The sequence below is a fragment of the Colias philodice genome, chromosome 28, assembly GCF_061535455.1.
Source record: "Colias philodice isolate Cphi_HAF_F1 chromosome 28, ilColPhil1 Martin Lab GWU primary, whole genome shotgun sequence".
Lineage (NCBI taxonomy): Eukaryota > Metazoa > Arthropoda > Insecta > Lepidoptera > Pieridae > Colias > Colias philodice.
The window spans coordinates 146702-169532 of NC_143113.1; the positions used below are offsets into that span (position 1 = coordinate 146702).

Below are 22831 nucleotides of genomic sequence, written 5' to 3' on the forward strand. Positions count from 1 at the left end.
CTATTTTGACATTTCATCTTGAGCTGTCCGTGTTCATGTCGAGAGCTCCGTGGTAACGATGTCTTCGTTTAGTATAAACTTGTTATTGTGTTCAGTTTTGTGTATTTTAGTGAATACGAGTACACAGCAATCAGTACATAGACGATTTGAATATAAATATTCGTTCAAGCCGCCGTACTTAGCGCAAAAAGATGGTTCGGTGCCGTTTTGGGAGTATGGAGGAAGTAAGTACATTTTCTGTACATTATCAATACTTTTTCGGCTATTTTAGTGTATTGGCTTATTATCTGAATATTTCTTTAGGTAGTAAAATATGTTTTTCACATAAAATAGGGCGTTTTTATTAATTACATGGCTTGTTGTTACGGTACATCACATCTGACAAAGACACGTCAGAAGAATCTGTCAAATTGGAAAGGGATGGATGTATTGTATTTCGCATATGCGTGACAAAGAAAAGAGATACGTGTCAAATCTTGTTTGCGCTTCCACGACGGCAAAGATCGTGGATTCAAGTTTTTTGGAATGCGTTTTATCGTTTTCATGAATTAAAATATTAACTCGTCTCATTATAAATGTTGCTAAATTTTATTACAGTATCTAGAATTTAAATTACTATAAATGGCAGCGATTTTTAGGTATAGGTAATAATACATATTCATGGTAGATGATAATTAATAGCCTTTTTGGGTATCTAGTCAATTAGACTAAATTTGTGGATGAATTTTTTTGGCGGAAATTGCAGAATTTTTATTCAGTTCCATGTGTTGCTTTTGGTTTGAGTACAATTTTTTATTGATAGCTTCTAGAGACTTTACTACGACTTTACCTAAGACTTTCACTGTCTATCAGAAAAATACATAATTTTCTTAAAAAATGTAAAATATTATCACAAAATATTATATTTTTAACCCATCGCCCACCGAGCGGCCCGATCGGGGCGAGACACAATAGATTTTCTATTGTGTCTGTGATACCGGGACTGATGGATTAAAAGGAAAATTTCATGTTTTTTTTTATCAATTATCAGGGTTGTAAATTAAGTAAGTTGAGTAGCTTACTTATATACATTAAAAATATTCAAATAATATTCCAAATGATAAGATAAACGGCACACTTTATTAATTTATGAACATTATATGACATTATCATAACAATAAAATGTAACATTATGTTATCAAGATTTAAAAAATGATACATTTTTAATAAGTCATTTGACTTCTTGTCTTTAGAAAAGGCGAAAGCATTTTATCTACCTCTTATTATACTACCTACCTCTTATTAATATACATACGACTTTATACTAATATTATGAATCTGAAAAGTTTGTTTGTTTGAACGTGCTAATCTCAGGAACTACTGGTCCAATTTGAGAAATTGTTTCGTTGTTAGATAGCCCATTTATCGAGGTAGGCTATATATATCATTACGCGAAGACCAACAGGAACGGAGCAACGTGAAATTGCGAGGCGCAGCTAGTTTAAAATAAAAATAAATTTAATTAGACAAGCATAAGAAGTGAAGTGAAAAAGATAATTACATACAACATTATTTAATATTCTTAAAAATATATTAAATATTTTATTAAACAAAGCAAATTTTTGTAAGTCATTGTGAATTTTACTTTTAGCAGATATTAGCTTTCACCAGTCTGAACTAGCTAATACATTATTGTATTTGTATTGTTGTAAAAATAATATTGTGTACAATTTTACATGAAAATATATGTATTTGACTTGTTTAAATGGGAGATACAAACATACTTTTATTAATATGACAATTTTCACAATAACTTTTAAATATAATAAAAACAATATTAAATATAAGTGAACCATGACAAAAGTAATTGCAATAATTTATTCTTTACACGGTATTTAAAAAACTAGATATTGGTTGTTTTGCTTACATTAAAAAAATATTTTTGTTCGCCAATTTTAAGCCAAGTTTTCCTTATAAAATATTATTACTTGTTAATTATTAAATGAATATCCATTTCCGAGATGCCCTGAAGTAAGCAGACATACAGACAAATTTTTAAAACATTGCCTTTAGCACTCAGGAGTCACATACATGTTCAATGAGGAAAGAATTATCGAAATCAGCACAATTATTCCAGACATTAGTGCATTCAAGCAGACCCTTCATCTCTATCTTACTAGTATAGGTATAGATATACAGACAAACTGAAATTTTATATTCATTCTAAAATGTATTCACAAGTCGCATTAAGGTGATAGTTACACATTTAAAAGTAATAAAATGAATGTTTTCAACAACTTTTAATAACCTTTGTGTTATGTCTTACATTAATTTATACCCTACTGTCTTAATATAAGGTTGATTTTTGATTGTAGCAAGTGAGTGCCTTATCAAATCATTTTGATTTGTAACCGTTGAGTTGCGTTATGCATCAGTTTGCGATTTTTGTCTCTTCAATATAGAGGAAGGAAATTGGATATATTTAATCACACTACACTCGAAAGATGTATTATTAAAAATGCCTTTTAAAAGCGCAACCTTTTGTAACATCAAAAAATAAAGAAAAATAATTTACTATTGGATGAGAAAAATTAATATGTAATTAATATGTATTATAAAGGCGAAAGTTTGTATGGATGTTTGTTACTCTTTCACGTAAAAACTACTGAACCGATTACAATGAAATTTAGCACACATATAGAAGGTAACTTGGATTAACACATAGGGTAGGTTTTATCCCGGAAATCCCACGGAAAGGGGAACTATGCGGGTTTTCCTTTGAAAACGCGGGCGAAGCCGCGGGCGGAAATCTAGTGTTTTATAAGTTGACAGGATACTCTAGTAAGAAATAAGATTAAATATCTCATTTAATATTTTTTGACTGCATGGTAAGTATAGAAAATAATTGTATAAGTCCACACAAAGCAAATAATATGGTCTTTAAATAAAGGGATTTTTTTAAGTCTATGGATAGGTACATTTTATTTTCGCGATCTACCATAAGCAATGCTGTTTATGTGGTGCTGTAAGATTACCAACAAACATTTTATTGGACAAGAATAAAATTATTCTTATGCAATAATCGGCATCACATATAGAGACGTAAAATAATAAGACTTGTATTGAAATTAGATACATATTACGGCACTTATGTAAATTTAAAACTACATTTTGTATTAGAATAAAGAAAAATAAACATTATAAATATGTAAATTGTGACATTTTTAAATGAATTTCTTATAACATTTAAAATTTAGCAGCCAAGATGCATGCGTTGTGGAAAATTTTGCAAAGTTGTGTTTTTAAATACTAATTGATAAATTTATTTTATTGTAACTATGTTTATTAATATTGGTTTTAGGCACGCGTCAATAATCAAAATAATATGTTTTTTTTTGTAAATGTAATAAAAGCATTTAAAACGAATCTATATGATTTTAAAAATTATTTTAAATGTTCTAAACAGCAACATGGCTCAACATTTAAATAATTTTTTTTTCGCTCAGTCTGCCAACTGATAGCCTAATTTTTAGTTGATACTAAATGCTAAAGTATATGTTGTTGCAATTTTATATTATATGTTGTAATACTGACATGATTTAAAAGAGCAACTATGGGTTTCTCGTCGGTTCTTCTCCGTAGATACTGCTTTCCGAATCGGTGGTAAATGTTAAAAATATGTAATGACGATTCAAACTTGCTTCTAAAAGAAGTCTAATTAAATAAATAAATGTTTGAGTTTGAGTTTATATTAAGGTAATAATAGGTTGTTGTGTCTTTCTCGGACATTATAATATTATGTACAGTTTTAGTCCTAGTTTGAACATTAGATATATTATAGTAAATATACAAAATCCTTTTCGGAAAAGTAACTTTTCAATTAAAAAAAAAATCCTGTTGAATAACTACAACGACACCTCATAAATTAAATTCCGCCCAGCGGTTTGGACTGCAGGGCGTGCCAAATACACACATACATACACTCGAAATACATAGCCTTCCTTAGTTCCTTCTTTAGTAATCGGGTAAAATATTAATTAAGAATACATGTATGCTATGTTTATATAACTTTTCATGCAAAGATAACATGATATCTCATCTCCTTTAATTACACCGCCGGGTCATGAATCGTAACATAATATTTACGTTTGTGGTATCGTAAGTAAATACGCGGCATGCACCGATGCACCGCTCCGATAAAGTGACCTCTACAAGATATAGTTTAGACCAATAAATATACCTTTGAAAATCTTGACTTACATATTGATAGCCGATTTATGTGTATTTTTAATGTTGTATGATTATTTATGTGGCTTGTACTTTTATAGGTCGTTGAAATAGTGTTTATGATTTTTAAGCACAGTATTTAGTACTCAACATTTTTTAATTCAGAATGACGATCTTTTAACTTTGCGACTTAGGTACATAGAATAAAAAATGTATGCGTGTACTAGAGTACGCACGTAAGAAGTGAAACTTCTTCATGACCTTATTTTTTTAAAAATAATTTACTATAAGGCTGGTTGCAGAGCTTGACCGACCGTCAGTGCGTACCGTCGGTCCTGACGATACGCATCAACAATTGTATGACTATGACACTAATGCGCATGACAATACGCGTGCGTATGGTCGGTCTAGCTATGAACGGTTTTATGAATTTCCATACATATGACAAGCGCGACTGACGTACGCACTGATGGTCGGTCTAGCTCTGCAACCAGCCTTAAATGCAACATTACAGAAATACGTCGAATCACGCGTGGTAGGGATAAGAAAAAGATGGAGCGTAACGGAAAAATGTCACGCGTAACGTAACGCGTAACGTACACGCACACATTTTTTATTATTTTATAAAGGTTAGGCAAATTTAATTCCTAAAAAACAAAGAAACAAGCTTTACAAATATTCGTTCTGATTTCTGAACCGAGGGTAAATGGTTGATAGTAATGATGACGATTAAAAAGCACTTCCAAATGAAACCTAATTGAGTTTGAGTGTAGAAACACACGTTCAAGACAGGCAAGCAAAAAGTTTGAGGTCGATGTGTGGCGAGCGTTGCAAAAAATACGCTCGTACAAATGCTAACGGGGCTATAATGTTATATTACTGTATATTATTATCTGTTAAATACAATGTATGCCTAGTGACCACTAAAGTCACTACATAGTATAAAACAAAGTCTTTATATGTATAACTAGCTGTTGCCCGCGACTTCGTCCGCGATTAGGTCGTTTTTCGTCATTCGTCGTTTAAAAAAAATACGTGACAATTCTTAATTATTGTCTCTTATAAAATTTAACTACTTACATTAAAATTGAACACTCTGATAAGAAAATCTTAAAATCTGAAGAAAACATGAATGAATGTGATTTAAATTCTACATTACTGAGTATCAAAATATAATAATCTAAATTAAATGTAGATTAACAGTTTGAGCACACCAATATAGAATATGTACTTAAGTATTAAATTACGTTAGTTAACATAGTAACTTTACTAAAAACACGATGACTTTCTTTCGCGCTCGGTACCACAAACTAAGCATGTTTGTGGTAAGTGGCCCGCGTGACGCGTCACTTGACCCCCCACGAGTTCCCCTCCGTTGCTATGCGAAAATACATTCGTTGCTCTATTTTAGGAAAAATTTGTAATACTGGGCGTTATAACACGTCCAGGGAGTTCCTGAGTGCCATCACCATCTTGAGGAAAAGCTTCTAATGTCGATTTAAAACTGCATACATACGAATTAACCTGTTCTAAAATTGTGAAATGAGTTCAGTTTTAAATTTGAGAAATATTGATTTCTTGTATTCCACTATTCGTTGTAGTCGAATACAAAATATAGGGTAAAAGTGGGATAGATGCCGCACCGGGATAGATGCCTCATTTTCAAAAAACCTCACTTCCCAGAGTCTATCTCTTATGGATAACCCACAATAACTTTTTTTTGTCATTTACTTTTTACGACAAATAATATCTAATTTTCGAAGCGATTTTAACCAATACAGCATTAATCCTTAACCAATTAAATACCTTGAATACATTGTTCATTTAATATAGATCTATATAGCCCTTTACACCGTATGATTTAAGTGAATATTTTCGAAGATATTACAGATTTAAAAATTGCGGGGCGTACCGTTTGCGGCGGTACCGGCCGGCCGGGCCGCTATGTTTTTATATACAACGTTAAAAGTTTTTCTGTAGTGTATTTAGTATCAGCATTGCACCCGTGCGAAGCCGGGGCGGGTCGCTAGTTATTTTAATATTTTACAAATCTTATTGGATCTCTGCATTTTTTTGCAACATATGTATTTTATACCTAAAATGCAAGTAAAATTACATCAAAAATTATTTTACAAGTACGCATTTTTTACTATACAAAAAATAATTGGCCACACCTCCGAGTGTGTCCACAATAGCTTAAAAAGTTTTGTTGTAGTAAAACAATAGATTTATTTACAAGAAGTGACTGCAACATACACGCGAAGAGGCGTCATGTATCCTGCCATGTATTGTTACGGAAACGTGAGATTAATGCTTTGCAGTTATGTGAATTGCTTGTACTGTTGTACATTATGACTAGCTGACGCCCATGACGTTGTCTGTGGTAGGTAGGTGAGGTTTTTATGACCAAATTAATATGATCACGATAAGAGTACCTAGGTACCTAGATTAAGTTACTCTTTTTCTAATTAGTTTGTTAAAATTAGTTTACCTACTGTGCGGTATTTAGCTAACAAGACGCGCTAAAATCTCTACTCGATTTCGAGATCAGCCCGAACAAACATTTTAAAATAAAATTTTGTATAAATTTATATTGGGCAATATTATGAGAGACTTAATCTTAATACTATTATAAAGGCGAAAGTTTGTAAGTATCGATGTATGGATGTTTGTTACTCTTTCACGTAAAAACTACTGAACCAATTACAATGAAATTTAGCACACACATATAGAGGGTAACTTGGATTAACACATGGGATAGGTTTTATCCCGGAAATCCCACGGGAACGGGAACTATGCGGGTTTTCCTTTGAAAACGCGGGCGAAGCCGCGGGCGGAAATCTAGTTATTTATAAATGTAAGTACTTAGGTATTCTTTTACTAGCTTTTCGCCCGCAGCTTCACCCGCGTAGTCAAAGGAATAATAATCCTACGTGTTAATCCAGGTTACCCTCTATCTAAATTTCATAAAAATCGGTTCAGCAGTTTTTGAGTGAACCAGTAACAAACAAACATACAGTAGATTTTTTTAGTTAATATAATAATCGCCGAAACTACTGGACCGAATTCAAAATTTATTACAAGTTCTTACTTAAATTTAGCTACATAATTCGTGACGTAGACTACCTACCTTTTTTTTTAATTCCGGATTAACCCGGGCAGTACCGGGGCGGACGGCTAGTATTATTCAATGAGTAATTTCTTAATAAAATATTGTTAATCTACCAGAGATAATCACAACCATTAAATACAGTATATAATAATAATCTACCAGAGATAATCACAACCATTAAATACAGTATACAGGGTGTCCCACTGTTGGTATACTAAGCTCAAAGGAGGTTATAGTTTTGCATACGCTGAGTACGTAAAAAATAATTAAAAAATTCCAGACGCATTTTTTTTTCAAATAGATGAATTCTTAAAACTCTATGTGTACACCCATAACAAGCGAGCCGCCCAACTTTGCCACCAGCACGTGAGCTATCGTCTAAGATTATGTTTTCAATAGATAAAATGCTCATATTAGAGAAGCGGTATATGCCGGCTGCGCGAAGCTAGAGAAGAAAACATGGATTTTCAGGAAAAATTTAGCAAAAAATTTTGGACGTAATTTTTTTTTAAAGTATTTTTTACGTGATCAGTGTATGTAAAACTACAAGTTCCTTCGCGCTTAGTATACCAATAGTGGGACACCCTGTATAATAACATTATTTTATTAAATTATATTTAACATTTACAAAAAAAAATTCTAATCTTATCATCTACTATTGCTGTGTAGATTATTATCATCGAAAAGTGTATAGCCACTGAATTGAGAGATACTTTAGCGATAATGTTTGTTTATCTGTCAAGTGTCAGTTGGTGTTGGCTGACCCGGCTTTGATGCGGTTTGCGTCTGCCGGTGATATTTATTTAATAGGGTCAAGTTTTATTTGAATAAAAATTATGTGCGGATGATTAATTACATTTTGATAACTATAAAAATAGGATGTGAAAATTAAACTTCTTAAGAAACGGCTTGACCAGTTTTCATAAAAAAATGTATTTTCCGAAGATTTCAATGTGATTATTAGAAGAATATAGCCTACTTTGTGTCGGAAAAAAAGCTTGAGACACGACATTAAACTTATTAGTCATAAAATAATGAAAATAATCGATATAAACATATAAGTTTTGTGTTAATAATATGTTAATATAGGTATTTAAACAGGCGAATATCTATTATATCGTATGTGTATTCATTTTCAATGAAAAATTTTTTGCATTTCTGTTTTCGAAAAATTTACAAACATCTGAATAAACAAGACGAGACATTCAACAAACTAAAGAGAATTTAATTATATTAAAATGATAATTTATCGATTTGTTATACATAAGTACTTACTATCTATAATATACCCCACTCCCTAGAAATGAGCCTACAATGAACTTATTTTCAATACTATATTATAGCTTAAAAGTATTAAAATTATCAATTTGTATGGATTACCTACTAAAATAAATTTTAAAATTTTTTCTTGTTTGCTACAACTGTTCAACGTTTATAAACAGTTATTAAAAATGTGGTAAACACTATAGCCGTTCTGCACGCGATAATATAAAAGGTCTGCTAAGTCTGGTACTAACATGTTATGTTTTACTTTACAGACGCAATAGCGTCCGGCGAAAGCGTCCGACTCGCACCGTCACTGCGCAGTCAAAAGGGTGCGATATGGACGAAGCAGCCGATCAACTTCGACTGGTGGGAGGTGGATGTGATGTTCAAGATCACGGGTAGAGGAAGGATAGGTGCTGATGGTTTGGTAAGTAGCTTTTTAAAAAAAAGTGATTATGTATCGGCATAAACAATAATTAAATGATTTTAATTTATATGAGGCAAAGGATAACAGCCTTTTTTGGAGAAGAGAATGTGCATACTTACCTAGGACGGTGAAAAAGATGGTTCTGGTTATGCCAGACGTTTACTTTTCCAATCTATACGGAAATTTTGATATAATTGTGATAAAGTGTGCTTAAAACTAAAGTTATTATTATATGAAACAGTAAAAAAAAGAAAGTCTAAATATGCAGCTATATGTGCTAACGTGACCATAAACAAAAACCGAACAAAAGAGATTGTGTAAATTTAAAATTATCACTTTGGTATTTTATGTTGACATATCTCTATTTTATAACTATGTTTTACAAGAAACATCTTCACTGCACCATCAATCAATTTCATTCCTTATTACTATATTATTAACTTACAATATAACTTGTCTCCCAGGCGTTCTGGTACACAAGCCAGCGTGGTGACTACACGGGAGACGTGTTCGGTTCGTCAGACCGCTGGAACGGTCTGGGAGTTATCTTCGACTCGTTCGACAATGACAACAAGCATAACAACCCGTACATCATGGCCATGATCAATGATGGCACGAAGAACTTTGACCATAAGAGGTGAGGGAGACACTTTTTGTGGGTGGTTTGTAGGGTTGCCATTTTAATAATCATATATGAATTTTGAATTAAAGGTGTAATAAGAGAAATATGTATGTGCTGTATGGAAATATCTATGTACTTACCAGTCACTTGCAAATTAAACAACGTCATAGATCTTTTTTTATACAGGTTCTTTTCTTAAACGTGTAGTATCGATTCGAAGTACTTGTTATCTTCCTGTTGATCTTACAGCTAGACAATAAGGTTTTTTAAACATGTATTATCTATCTATGACTGCCTCCTTGGTACAGTGGTTGACGCATGAGCGTAGAACCGAGGGGTCCTGGGTTCGATTCCCGGTGGAGACGAAGAAAAAAAAATGTCTCGGTCTGGCAGGACACAGAAGGCTGATCACCTACTTGTCCCTAAAGAAAATCGATCAGTGAAACAGATGGATTATGCATCTGCCCCTTACCCCACTAGGGGACACGGGACTTCACTTATTATCTATTGAAAAGACATACAGTTTAATAACTGTATCCTGTTTATTACAGTGACGGTTCAACCCAACTCCTATCAGGGTGTCTACGAGACTTCCGTAACAAGCCGTTCCCGACTCGCGCCAGGATCGAGTACTATCAGAACACGCTCACCGTGTACTTCCATAATGGTGAGTTATGTCATACGTGTGTCGTGACGTGAAATGTTTCATTTGCTCTACACATAAATATGATAATGAACTTTGTATGTTGTAAATATATTCTTAAGGGCCGATTTTTCAATGCTTGGATAAAACTTATTCGTCAAATAATGTATAAAACTACCATTTTAAAAACGTATTCTAATTGCCCGTATTTGACAGTTTGTGACATTTTAATATTATCGTGTAATACTTTATTGGACGGATAAGTTTTATCCAAGCATTGAAAAATCGGCCCTTAATCTATAATATTATGATCATGATATAATTATGGGAATCCAAAGTTTACTTAAATATTTTAAATATAAATTATCCATATGTACGAACAAAAAAAATGAAGCATTGTGTCAATGATCTTCAATTTTCAAGTTTCTGCAAATGTATTATAAACCACAGGTCTGACAAACAACGAGGCGGACTACGAGTTATGTTTCCGCGCGGAGAACGTGGTGTTACCGCGCGGGGGATACTTCGGTCTGTCAGCCGCGACCGGCGGGCTGGCGGACGATCATGACGTGATACACTTGCTGACCAGCTCGCTGCACAGCGACCAGCAGACCGGTGAGTGACACACATACACACACACACACACACACACACACACACAAACACATATATAGGCACATGCAAACATACATACTGATATAAATAAATAAATATTTCAGGACAAGTTTCACACACAGCACGATCTGATCCCATACTAAGCTTTCGCTTGTGTTATGGAAACCAGATGGCTGATAAATATACATATTATTGATGTTTTGCATTAAAACAAAACATGTATTATGTGTCGAATAAAACACACAGCGTTGGTGAAGAAAGCTGTCTATGAATCCTATATATCTCTATGAAAAAGGGTCACCTTACCGAATATCGATGGATCTTTCACCTCACTAGCAAGAGCGCGTCCCTAGTATGTCATCTGTCATCGCCAATTTGACATCACCTTTGAAGCGCTGTCATCTGCCTCTGCCGGCATAGCATCTTCATCAGCAAGCAGTAAACTGCAACGCTGTGTGTTTTATTCGACACATAATACATGTTTTGTTTTAATGCAAAACATCAATATTATGTGTCTTTCTAAAACACACAGCGTTGGTGAAGATGTGTTTGATATCTGCTGGTGAAGAAAGACATACAAACGCTATGTTGAAAATAAATTATCTTGTTAATATTGTAATACCTAAGAGTATTAACAACTTAAATTTCATTCCTTTCAGAATGTTAAATGAACCTCTTGTATTGTAAAATAAAGTTATATTTTAAATTCTAAAAACAATACAAGGGGGTTATGTAGCAACAACAAAAATTGTTTTTCTTTCATGTAAGAACTAACCATATATCCTCTAAATTTTAAATTATTCTCCTCAGATAATCATAAGCCAATACTAATGAACTAAGTCTTAGAACCTAAGAACTGATTTATTATTTCTCTGTATCTTTGAACCAAATCAAAGTTCAAATAATAAGATAAAAATAACATTTTAAAAATTATCACTCAAAGGAAGATCAATGTCATCAAGGATAAACAATGGAGCCTCTAAGGCTAAATACTACAGTAAATAACATCTGTATATAAAATAACTATAATACCAATGTTAACACAACTGTACCTTAAGCTTTAAGCATGTTTGTTACACATTGATCATTACTTGGATCTTAAATCAATTACAATTAATTAAATAATTAATTAAACAGTTTAAGGTTACCTTAAAGTAAACCAGACTCACTGGCACTGGCTAAATTGACTGATTGACAGTAAAACTTTATAAAGGACTGTATGGTCCTTCCATTGCCTCAACAGGTTGGTGCCCTTACCACCTTCTTGAAGCCACTGCTGGACAGGGTTGCTACTGTCTTTAAGATCTGGAAGGACCTTATCTAGCCAGACATAAAGGTTTGTGTTGCAAGCTTAAAGGGTCCGCCCCTCTATAGATAAGAATCAATTATCTACTTTTAAGACTGAAAATCAGTCCTTTGTTACTTGAACCAACCTTTCCACATGGGTCACTGGGCATATTTATGTGTCTGGTTGTCCTCACAACCGACCCCTGATGGATAATATGTTGTTGTATCCATTTTATATCCAAATTCAGGTCAGGTTATAATCTTATTTTGCTGCGATAAAAAACTCTATTTTGAGATCTTCAGAAGTCATGTTCATGTCATGAGCTTCTCGGCCTGACCCCAGTAATAGCATAAGAGCTCCTGAGAGAATAGGGTCAGCTTGCTTATGATAGACCTAGGCTAATTAAAATTAATTAATTTAATTTAATTAGCTAAATAGAATCTCTGTGTACTAGATTACATGCATTCTTCTTTTTTTTTTTTTTTTTGCATTATGAAAGTCACCTCCTGCTTGGAGGATCATATGTTGGCACTGTGGAGGGGCACCACTACCTAACTGCTCTTTCTCCTTTGCTCTATAATGGGCTTTTTTCTCCCCCCCCCCTTTTCTGACTGAGCAGTTGGGGGGTAAGGCCATTCACCAATGGTCTGAGTGCTCCTGACTTCCGGGTCAATAACCATATATGTATAACCATAATAGTCAATAACCATAAGCCATCTTTAGGCGCTTGACATCGAGTTGCGGAGAAATGCCCGTATATTATTATTATTTATTATATTAACCATAAGCCACCCTTGGGTGCTATGTATCTGCCCGGGTCCCGGGGTGCGAGGTGCGCTAGTACACTTGGAGGATTATCCTTGGAAGGGAATATTCAGCCTAGGCGTCAGCTCCATCAACGACTGCAGATGTCGCATAATTCGAAGCAGGCTTTGGCAAATATGCCCTGGCACTAAAGCACCTCTTTGGATAGCGGAATGGACCATATCAGGAGCCTCCGAAATATATTTCCTGTTGCACAAGGTAGGAGAAGCCACTCCGGTACAGGTAGATTTCTTGAGAAGCAATCTAAATCAAAAGCCATTTAGGTGTTCTGGAAGCGTGCCAAGAGTTATTCTCAACTTCTCATCTAGGTACAGTTACTCAGTTGTGAGGGCTAAGAGAGTTAGCAACCTTTGTATGTGGGCGACCAAAGTCTGATTGGTTGCTTGGGCTACAGGATGTGCGCCCCTTTCAATCTACTCAGAAGCATTTTTATTGCATACCTATGGTACACTACATATAAGTCAGAAATTCTAAGGCCAAGTCCCCTGCTTCCCTCTCCATTTCTCTGACAGGTAAGTACTGTTCAGATGTCCTACTCAGCCCGCATCCGCGGTATCTGTAGTTAGGAAGTGACAAACTTGTTCTTTTACAAAGACTATGACATTTCTGTGTATGTTGTCTTTTCCACAGCTCGTAAGTCTTGTGTAGCATGTAGAGGGAAAGCCTTTCTCTCTTGGTCTGCTGTGCGCGAAACTCTAGAGAAATACCTGGAGGCGACAACTGTACAGTCCTCTCAGTGTTAGATGTCTAGAACTGTCTGCAACTCTTATTTAGTGCAAGACATGGTCCTCTTAATGACTACCACAGTATGCTCTATCTTTGAAGCCTTTGGGACTAGCAATAACACAGACATTTCTATACTATCACACATGAGGCACAAGTATCCAGGTTTACAATGTACATTTTGTAATTGATGTGCCAAACCTGCTTTCCCAAAATCTCTATGGTCTCCGGGACCTGTAAAGTTAATTGGAACAATCCTTGTAGACAAAAAGATAATTGTCTAACTAGAAGGCTGTGGCTCATTCTGTGGCTTTACTAAAATCTCCATGGTCTCCGAGACCTGTGAAGTTAAATTATTAGAATAATCCTGATAGTCTAACTAAATCAGAGGGCTGTGGCCCTTTTTGTGATTGGAGTGCCAACCAAGCTTTACCAATATCTCCATGGTCTTCGCGACCTGTGAAGTTGAATTGGAATAGTTCTGCCCATCAGGCTTTACCAAAACCTCCATGGTCTCCGCGACCTGTGAAGTTAAATTGGATTAGTCATGGTAGACCCAAAAGATAATTGTCCAACTAAACCAGAAGGCAATGGACTTTATGTGGCTGTAGTGCCAATCAAGCTTTTCCAAAATCCTCACAGTCTACAAGACCTGTGAAGTTAATTTTGTAACGGTCTCAATAGACCAAACTTAATAGCTTAAATAAAACAGAAAGAGGGCACCTCTAGCTTGTAGGGTCTCCGCGACCATTTGAAATGGCTGCAATATGCAGGCAGAAAATAGGCCAATGATGCCTGATTGTACAAGCCAATCCTGGCCTTGGAAGAATCTCATTACTGTTACCAATGATGTCTAATTTTACAAGCCAATCCTGGCTTTGTAAAAATTTAATTACCGTTATAACCTGTGATATGTATCAAAATTACCTGGTTAATACCTAGGTGTTTAGGTGTCTCAGATTGAATATCAACCTGGCGGAGCCATCAGCTCTTATTGCCAGAAGCATATCTGAATGTAAGTATGGCATATATTTTTCTGTGTCTTTCTGGACACTCAGTTCTTTCAGCATAACCATACTAAGCTAATCATGGCTAAGGACGCCTTGTACATATTTTCAGTACATATTTTTGTAGAAGATACAAATAAAAAATACCAAGATTTTGGTTACTTTACTGTTGATATTATAAAAATTTTATCACGCCTGAGTGTTAATTTTAAGGCAAGCTCTTTCACTTAAGTAAGAAAGGAACTAGATAAACATCATTATCATCGGTAACATTATAAGCAAGAATGATATCATTCACTGTTCGGGGATATGGTAAATATGGGTCCTTGATGATGATAACGTATATAAACATATCTACATCTCCTAATATGCAATGTCTATTTCTTATGATTTTTCAATACTTATTCAAATAAGTACCCATAGAATCAAAGCTTATTCTGGTATCAATTGACTATGAAAACACGCTCTTTATGTTAAGAATTATTTACCATAAACTAGGTAATCTCAACTTGTAGTAATCAGTACCTCATACTGAAAATTGTGTGAGACCGTTGTTCACATTATACATTCTATATCATATCTTAAGTAATGTAAAATCTATATGTGACATGTTTGATACATGATAGATATGTAAATTATATTATAATAGTTAATTAATAATTTCTTCTCTTTAGAATATTGTGATAGACAGGTTTTGTACCTATCTAAAATATAAGTACCTCTTAATTGTTTTGAACTAATTGTGTAGTAGTGGGCACTAAGTAGTAGGTACTCACTTTTGTTGAGGTAGTTACAATTGAATGGTCAAAGTGATTGAGATACCTCACTACCTGCTGCTGGGGCTCGTTAGTCATAGGGGATCACGGTCGATTCCATAAACCTAAGTACCTTCTACCTAGGTAGCCTAACGATATCTCACAATTCTGGTTAAAAGCAATACTTGACACAGTAACCAATGTGCCTGTGTATGATAAATAAACCCGATGATAATATAGCGATCTCACTATAGGCATGCATTGTGTTTTATTATTAATTACCTACATCTAAATATTGATGTATTTGTGTCAAATACTGTGAAAATATGTATGCCACGTGTTGCATGGAATTCTATGCACGAGTCCGGACATGTTATGACAAGTCTGATTGTACTTACGGAATTTCTCGTCTCCCGGTCTCTTGGGCAGTGACGAACCATTGCTTCTCTCGTCCTCCGAGGACGAAAAAGAGTTCCCGCCACTATTATACATACCAAAGCACCGGTTTTCGAATTTTCTTCCGACAACGTGGTCTTTTGTGTTTCATATTGGAACTAATTCCGTTCCTAAACCAATTACTACTAAAATTTAACGCTTTATGTGTTTTATTCAGGTAAAAGTAACTTAATCTGATCACTTTTACTAGAGATAAATACTAATTATATTCTGCGCGATGTTACTGCGCACGAATTCATAAACGCTATGCCGGCAGAGGCAGATGACAGCGCTTCAAAGGTGATGTCAAATTGGCGATGACAGATGACATACTAGGGACGCGCTCTTGCTAGTGAGGTGAAAGATCCATCGATATTCGGTAAGGTGACCCTTTTTCATAGAGATATATAGGATTCATAGACAGCTTTCTTCACCAACGCTGTGTGTTTTAGAAAGACACATAATATATAATTTTAAATAAATACCTTTTATATAAATACACCCAGACACAGAGCAAACATCTATGTTCATCACACAAATATTTGCTCCGGGTGGGAATCGAACCCACGACCTCTGGCTTGGAAGACAGGGCCACTACCAACCAAGCCAACCGGTCAGTCAAATAAGTATCAGTTACGCACTGTAAAGACAAATGATGTAATAATAATATCCCACCAAAAACATTTTCATGTAAAATGTTGCCAAGACGAGCCCATATGACTCGCACTGTCAAAAAGTTATCAGATCTCATGTAGAGCCAAGCTTCTAACACTACACGCCCTATAGTTGAGCCAATTTAATAGGCAACATTTGACGTCTATCAATTTTATCTTTGAAGAGAGGTAACCTGCTTAAAAACATCGATTAAAGTGAATTAATCGATACTGACTTGAAACATTTGTCAATCGAACTTGAAACACATTTATTAATATAAGATGATTTTTATTCAGAAGTAATCAATGCATTCGATTTTAGATGTCAGATTTCGATTTTTAGAGTAACGTCTCTGGTATTTAAAAAGAAAAAAGGTTTATTGACACAAAATTGTAGCGACGTCAGTTCTTTAATTCAGAAATTGTTTATTATGTTTAGAATGGTTTATCAGTAAAATGAAATCTTAAAATTACTTGTATCGGTCATTATTATTATAAATATGTAATCGTATTTGAAAAAAGTTAAGCAAATGTGCAGTTCTAACAAAACGAAATATCATGTTATTCAATGTCGTCGTTACTAGGTTACATTGTTGAATTTTGTTGAACTGTCAAATGTTGCCTATTAAAATGGCTCTACTATAACTCTACAAGGCCTAACTTCACAAACTCTACACCTTAGTCAAAATATGTGGCTTGGCCATTTCGCTACATTCACATCGGCGTAAGGTGAAAAATTAATTCACTGTTCATTACTTTTGTGTTATACAATAGTTCTTGTAGTAACGAACGGAATATATCCCGAAAATTTTGTTGATCTAGCATAATCCAAACCCAAGTTATGAGGGTTCAAAAAAACGTCGAAGCGCTTCGAGAAAAGGTAGGTAGTGCCCGTGCGCTTCGCTTTCGCTTGGCTCGTCTTGGCGGGGGCACTACCGTGCCCCCAGATACATAGAAAATACATATATACGTAATTATTCATCTATACTTAACTTAAAAGTGCTTTGAAGCGTCGAAATACAGAAATATTACCAATCATTTATATAATTAAAATAATGGTACACAAAGATATCTGCTATACGAAATCAATTAAATTATCAATGACATTATAATTGAAACAATACACATAATTTAAAAAAAACAATCAAAAAGAGTCCCACATTAATATATAAATTTATACCACCAGGAGGTCAACAAATAAGCAACGATGACCAACAGAAGCTATCACAGGAGTACCAAGAGTATCAGCGCAAGCTTGAACAGCAGAAGGAGGAGTACAGGAAGGAACATCCCGGAGAGGTAAGAATTTTTTTTGACGTGACAACGTCTTATAATTTGATAGAGCCGGTTGCACGCACGAAAAAACATGACTCATACGGCGTTACCTCGCTCTGAGGCGTTCCATGTAAGGCTTGAAGTGCGAGCGAGAGCGCGGAACGAGCGACAAAGAAGCACAATCGGACGTTGTCACGTTCAACTATCGTCAGTAAACCGACTTTACAGAAATACAGACAACCAATTTTTTTAATTTAATTCTACTCTTTGCAAAGTTTAAGTCAACTACCCACATTTGTTTATAGATATCGAGGAAGGAACATACCGGGCTTTAAAAATCGATTTTTAGTATTATAAGGCGATTACAAAGTTAGAATTATTAAAATATAGTTTTACAAAGTTTTAACATACTACCCACATTTATTTATAGATATTGCATTTCTTTATGGTTATTTTTTTGGAATTGGTAGAGTATTATTACGCTTTTTATTCAATTAATATCTACTTTATTGTCGTTACTACGTAATTACAATTTTTTTCCTATTTTCTCAATAACAGTATTTTCTCCATTTCTTACTTTAGTAACTACCTTCAGCAAATCATCAAATTAACGACATTCGCCATTTTAAACGAAAAAAAAACCGCAATTAAAGCCCGAAAAAACTACGTTATGTATAAAATTAATCTCTCTTACAATATGAAAGTGTTGTGCGATAAGGTAGATTCGCCTATATTAGAACATTTCCGTAAAATTCTAATATATCATTAGTAGTATTGTATTTGTTAATTTTTATGTTCGTGATTAATGTTAATGAATAAAATATTTTATCTAATGAAAATGAATATAATTCATAATTAAGTACTGACATATTGACTAGAATAAAATTTATGTATTGTTACTAACATAGGTATAAGAATATTGTTACTAACAAGTGGACCAATGATGTTACACTTAATAAATGAATTATTATTATTAATATTTTAACGGCAATAAACCCCAATTAAACCCGGTTTTAATTCTAGCTCCGCGACAAAGACGAAATGGACGACTGGTTCGAGTCGGACGGTCAGAGGGAATTGCGGCAGATCTTCCAGAGTCTCTCTCATATACAGGACGTTACTAGAGACCTGCATAAGAAAGTTGACGAGGTAAGTGAAATAGAAATAAATATACTTAGTTAAAAAATCGCTTTAAATTCATGATATTTTTGTGTTGTCACCATTTCTTGATAATTGTAACACAGAATCTTGAAATTTGGTAGAAATAATTGTGAAAAGTATAAATTTATAGTTACAACTTATAAAAAAAAGACAGCTCGCATTTGGTCGATTTTATTTTTATATTATTCCTAAATTTATTTTTATTTCCCATTACAACGAAAAGTTTAGGTAATGTGCTGGTCATACAAACGTTTAAAGCTTACCCATCTATTTTATTCAACCGATTCACACAATACTACAATTTTGTAACCATCACCACCTTACAATCTCATCACTTCCGGTGCATCATGTTCCAGGTGATCGGCAAGCAAATGAACTCGCTGTCGATGTTAACAGCAGTGTACAGTCAAGCGCAGGGACAGCCAATGGCAGCGCCCGGTCAGCAAGTGCAGGTGAGGAAAAGATAGATAAAGATAGAAAGATACAAAAGATAAATATTTCACGACATTTTTCACACACAGGACGATCTGATCCCGAGGCGACGGTTTTGGTATTTTTGAATCTTGCCAAAGAAGTTTCACTTCTGACACGTGTGCTCGGCAAACACGCTCTTTTTTGATAGTTAAATATCTTACCACAAAACAATTTAAACACAGTCTAACTTTAAACCAGGGATCTGTCACTTTAATAGTTGTCTATGTGAAATACGATAAAACCAGATTAAAGAGAACCCGCGCTTAAAGTTTAACCCTGTCTAAAGTTTTTTGTGGTAAGACAGAAATATATTATGTTTAATTGTTTCCCCAAAGATGCCCGCGTTCCCGATAACCCGACACGACTGGGACGTGTTCGTGAACAACAACCAGATGACCATACAGACCATATCCGAGCTCAAGTGAGTCGCTTTTCATTCATTCTCATCAAAATAATAATATAATAAATGAATTTTTAAATGTTAACTATGTACTTACTATTTATTGTAATAGTTATTTTTCTCTTTTTACAAAACTTAAGATAATACGTGTAGGTAAATTATATTTATTATAAGTGCTTATAATAAAACCTTGTAAAAGTTAAATCAGATGTATCAAGTATCAGTTTGTTAAAAATGTTCTATAAGTACGTTTTAATATTTTGTATTGGATTTACCTAATATTGTATTTCAGCATCAATCCAAATCCACATATTGATCATATTGTTATTAAAACATTTGAATATTTGTGTTTTGCATATTTCTTGTCGTCTTTTGCATAAAATTCTCGTGTTGTCTTATTGCTACTTCACGGAAACAGCTTAAACTTTTTTTTTTAATTTCATATGAGTATTCAAAGTACTTTTTATATCTATATTAAATAGGCTGTTACCAATATTTCTTATTATTTATACTATAGTCCATAATGCATTTTAACATTATTACGTTTACTTAATTATTTTATCCTTCCAGGGCATTCATAATCGAAGTGAACCGCAAAACAGACGCGTTGCTAGCGGGAGGGGGGGCGGTAGCGGCGGGGGGAGGGGGGGCAGCCATCAACCCGCAGTTCCTGAACGAATTGCGGGATAGTGTAAACAGTGTGAAGGCTAATTTGGCGGGAGTTACTCAGAGGTGAGGTTTTAACAAAATAATTCATGTTATCTATTTTCACAGCATTCAATTGTAAATGAGAAATTTCCTAAGAATATAAAAAAATGGATACCTGACCCGCGTCTTTCGCCTTACCGGGGAAAAGACGTGGATCGGCAAACAATTTTTTTCTATTCCTCAAATATTTCTTTATAATTGAAGTATTTTCCTGACAAAAAAAATTATTTCCATTTTCAACACAATGAATTTGATGATTCTTTTTCTATTTCATAGTGCATTTCAGTTGGTTTTTCTGCCTCTGCCTAATAGACGCGTGGGCAGAGTTTTCTTTCGGACAATTTTTGTAGCCTGCGTCTGTTAAAGAACGTCCGAACATTCATTTCCAATTACCACCTTATTCCATAGCGATAAAGTTAAGAATCTATAGTACTAACCCTAATTGAACCTTTTTTGTACCTTTTTTCCTCAGCATAGCCGTAAGGTTTAAAGTCCATTGCAATGCTTCCACTCAAAACTCAAACATTTATTTATTCAATTAGACTTCTTCTAAGAACTTTTGAAACGTCATTACGTATAAATTTACAAAGAATATAAAAAATTCGATCACGAGGCAGGGCTCGAACCCGCATCCTTTCACGCCAATCCGGGGCGGATGCTTGAGCAACTTGGCCACTCGTGACCCGAATTTTTTCTATTCTTTATAAATTTATATTTATAAAGCATTTGAATGCTATAAAACCAAAAAATATCAAATTCAACGTCATAACATATTTTTGCCACTAGAACCAAAATGGAATTTTCTATATATTTTTCGTTCCGTCCCCAGATTATCATCGCCCCAAGCCCCGATCAGCCCGGGGTCTTGTCCCGCAGTGTCCTGTGTGGGGACCGGCATGTTGCTAACTGTGGTCGCGGGGCAGTTGGTCGTGTTGTTCCTGTATCAAATGTATAAGTGAGTATTGTGATCATTATAATGTTTGATTTCTTTACTTCCATAATAACTGTCGTACACGTGTTGCGGTAAAAACCGTTTGGAAATTGTAATCAAATGATAATTGTGATCCGTACACAAAAATAAGAGCCTAGCTACTAGCCTACGTAAAGTTTTAAATAAGTAAACTGAACCTAACCATATTTGAACATTTTCGCATCGATATCTTAGGCAAAAAATATGTGTTACATTGTAAGCAGCATTTTACGTGTAGAGTAGCACTTCTTGGTCCGAGGTCTCCAATTAAAAAGCCTTATTTTATTACAATTTTAATCCTTTTCACAAACGCATGACTTAGGCTAACGGTTAAGCGCTACTGAATAAAATATAATTTTATTATAAAGTAAAAAGCGGCGAAGAAACAATGTGGACACATTACGGATCACAATTTTCTTCGACAGAGTACAATTATTTTATTATTATTTACACAAATTGTCACTGAATAAATAAATGCGTACGTCTAAGCGCAAAACTCGACTTTTCTCCCTTTTTTTGTTAGCAACAAAAATAATACTTACGTAAATAATAATAAAATAGCAAATAAATAGGACTATTCCTGAGAGCAGGCTGACTATTAAAAACTATCGTCTTGGAGCTTGAAAAATTATATCATAAAGTTTACAAAAATTGAAGTAAATTTGATATTAGCTGATTTTATTATTGAGTATCAAACAACAAATCAAATCTTTATTCTCAATATAATTTTTGATATAGGTAAATTTGTACATTTTTGTATGTTTTAATAAATATATTTTGTTATTTTCAGAGAAAGGAAAGAAGCACAAGCGAAAAAATTCTTCTAAGTGAGTGAGTGAGAGAACTGCTGGTTGTAAACAGAGTGATTTTATATATTTTTGTTATTTTTTGTCACAAAAATTTGGATTGTATTAAAGAAAAATTGGAACATCTTGAAAATTTATTGTTTTGCCGTTTTGTAAGATAATGTATGGTCCTGTGTTTGTTAGTTGTATGATGTAATATAAATCTTATAATAAATATTATAAAACTCTTGTTTATTATTTTTTAATTAACCTTCTATTAGTACAATTATTTTAAATAGAAAACATCAATTACTTTATTAATTGACAATAAGAAATTGGAAAAAGCTGCTGTGTTTAAACATTAAACATACAACTTGAATTTTAAAAATGTTTTTAAAAAATGCAAGTTGTATGTTTTTTAATTTTATTGAAAAAATATTTCAGGTGTACACTACTACTTTGAGACGAAGAAATGAAACGC

The 22831-nt window shown here is 34.0% G+C and overlaps 1 protein-coding gene across 1 annotated transcript; it reads left to right on the plus strand.

Annotated features, from left to right (window-relative positions):
• Positions 1-16: 16 nt before the first annotated feature.
• ergic53 (lectin, mannose binding protein ergic53) lies at positions 17-22601 on the plus strand. The gene is made up of 12 exons (XM_089712422.1): positions 17-224; positions 8857-9011; positions 9476-9648; positions 10185-10300; positions 10727-10891; positions 17764-17876; positions 18876-19001; positions 19370-19465; positions 19823-19908; positions 20458-20619; positions 21425-21550; positions 22356-22601. The coding sequence occupies exons 1-12, from the start codon at positions 59-61 to the stop codon at positions 22390-22392; spliced, it is 1521 nt and encodes a 506-aa protein (XP_089568548.1). The 5' UTR covers positions 17-58; the 3' UTR covers positions 22393-22601.
• Positions 22602-22831: the final 230 nt, after the last annotated feature.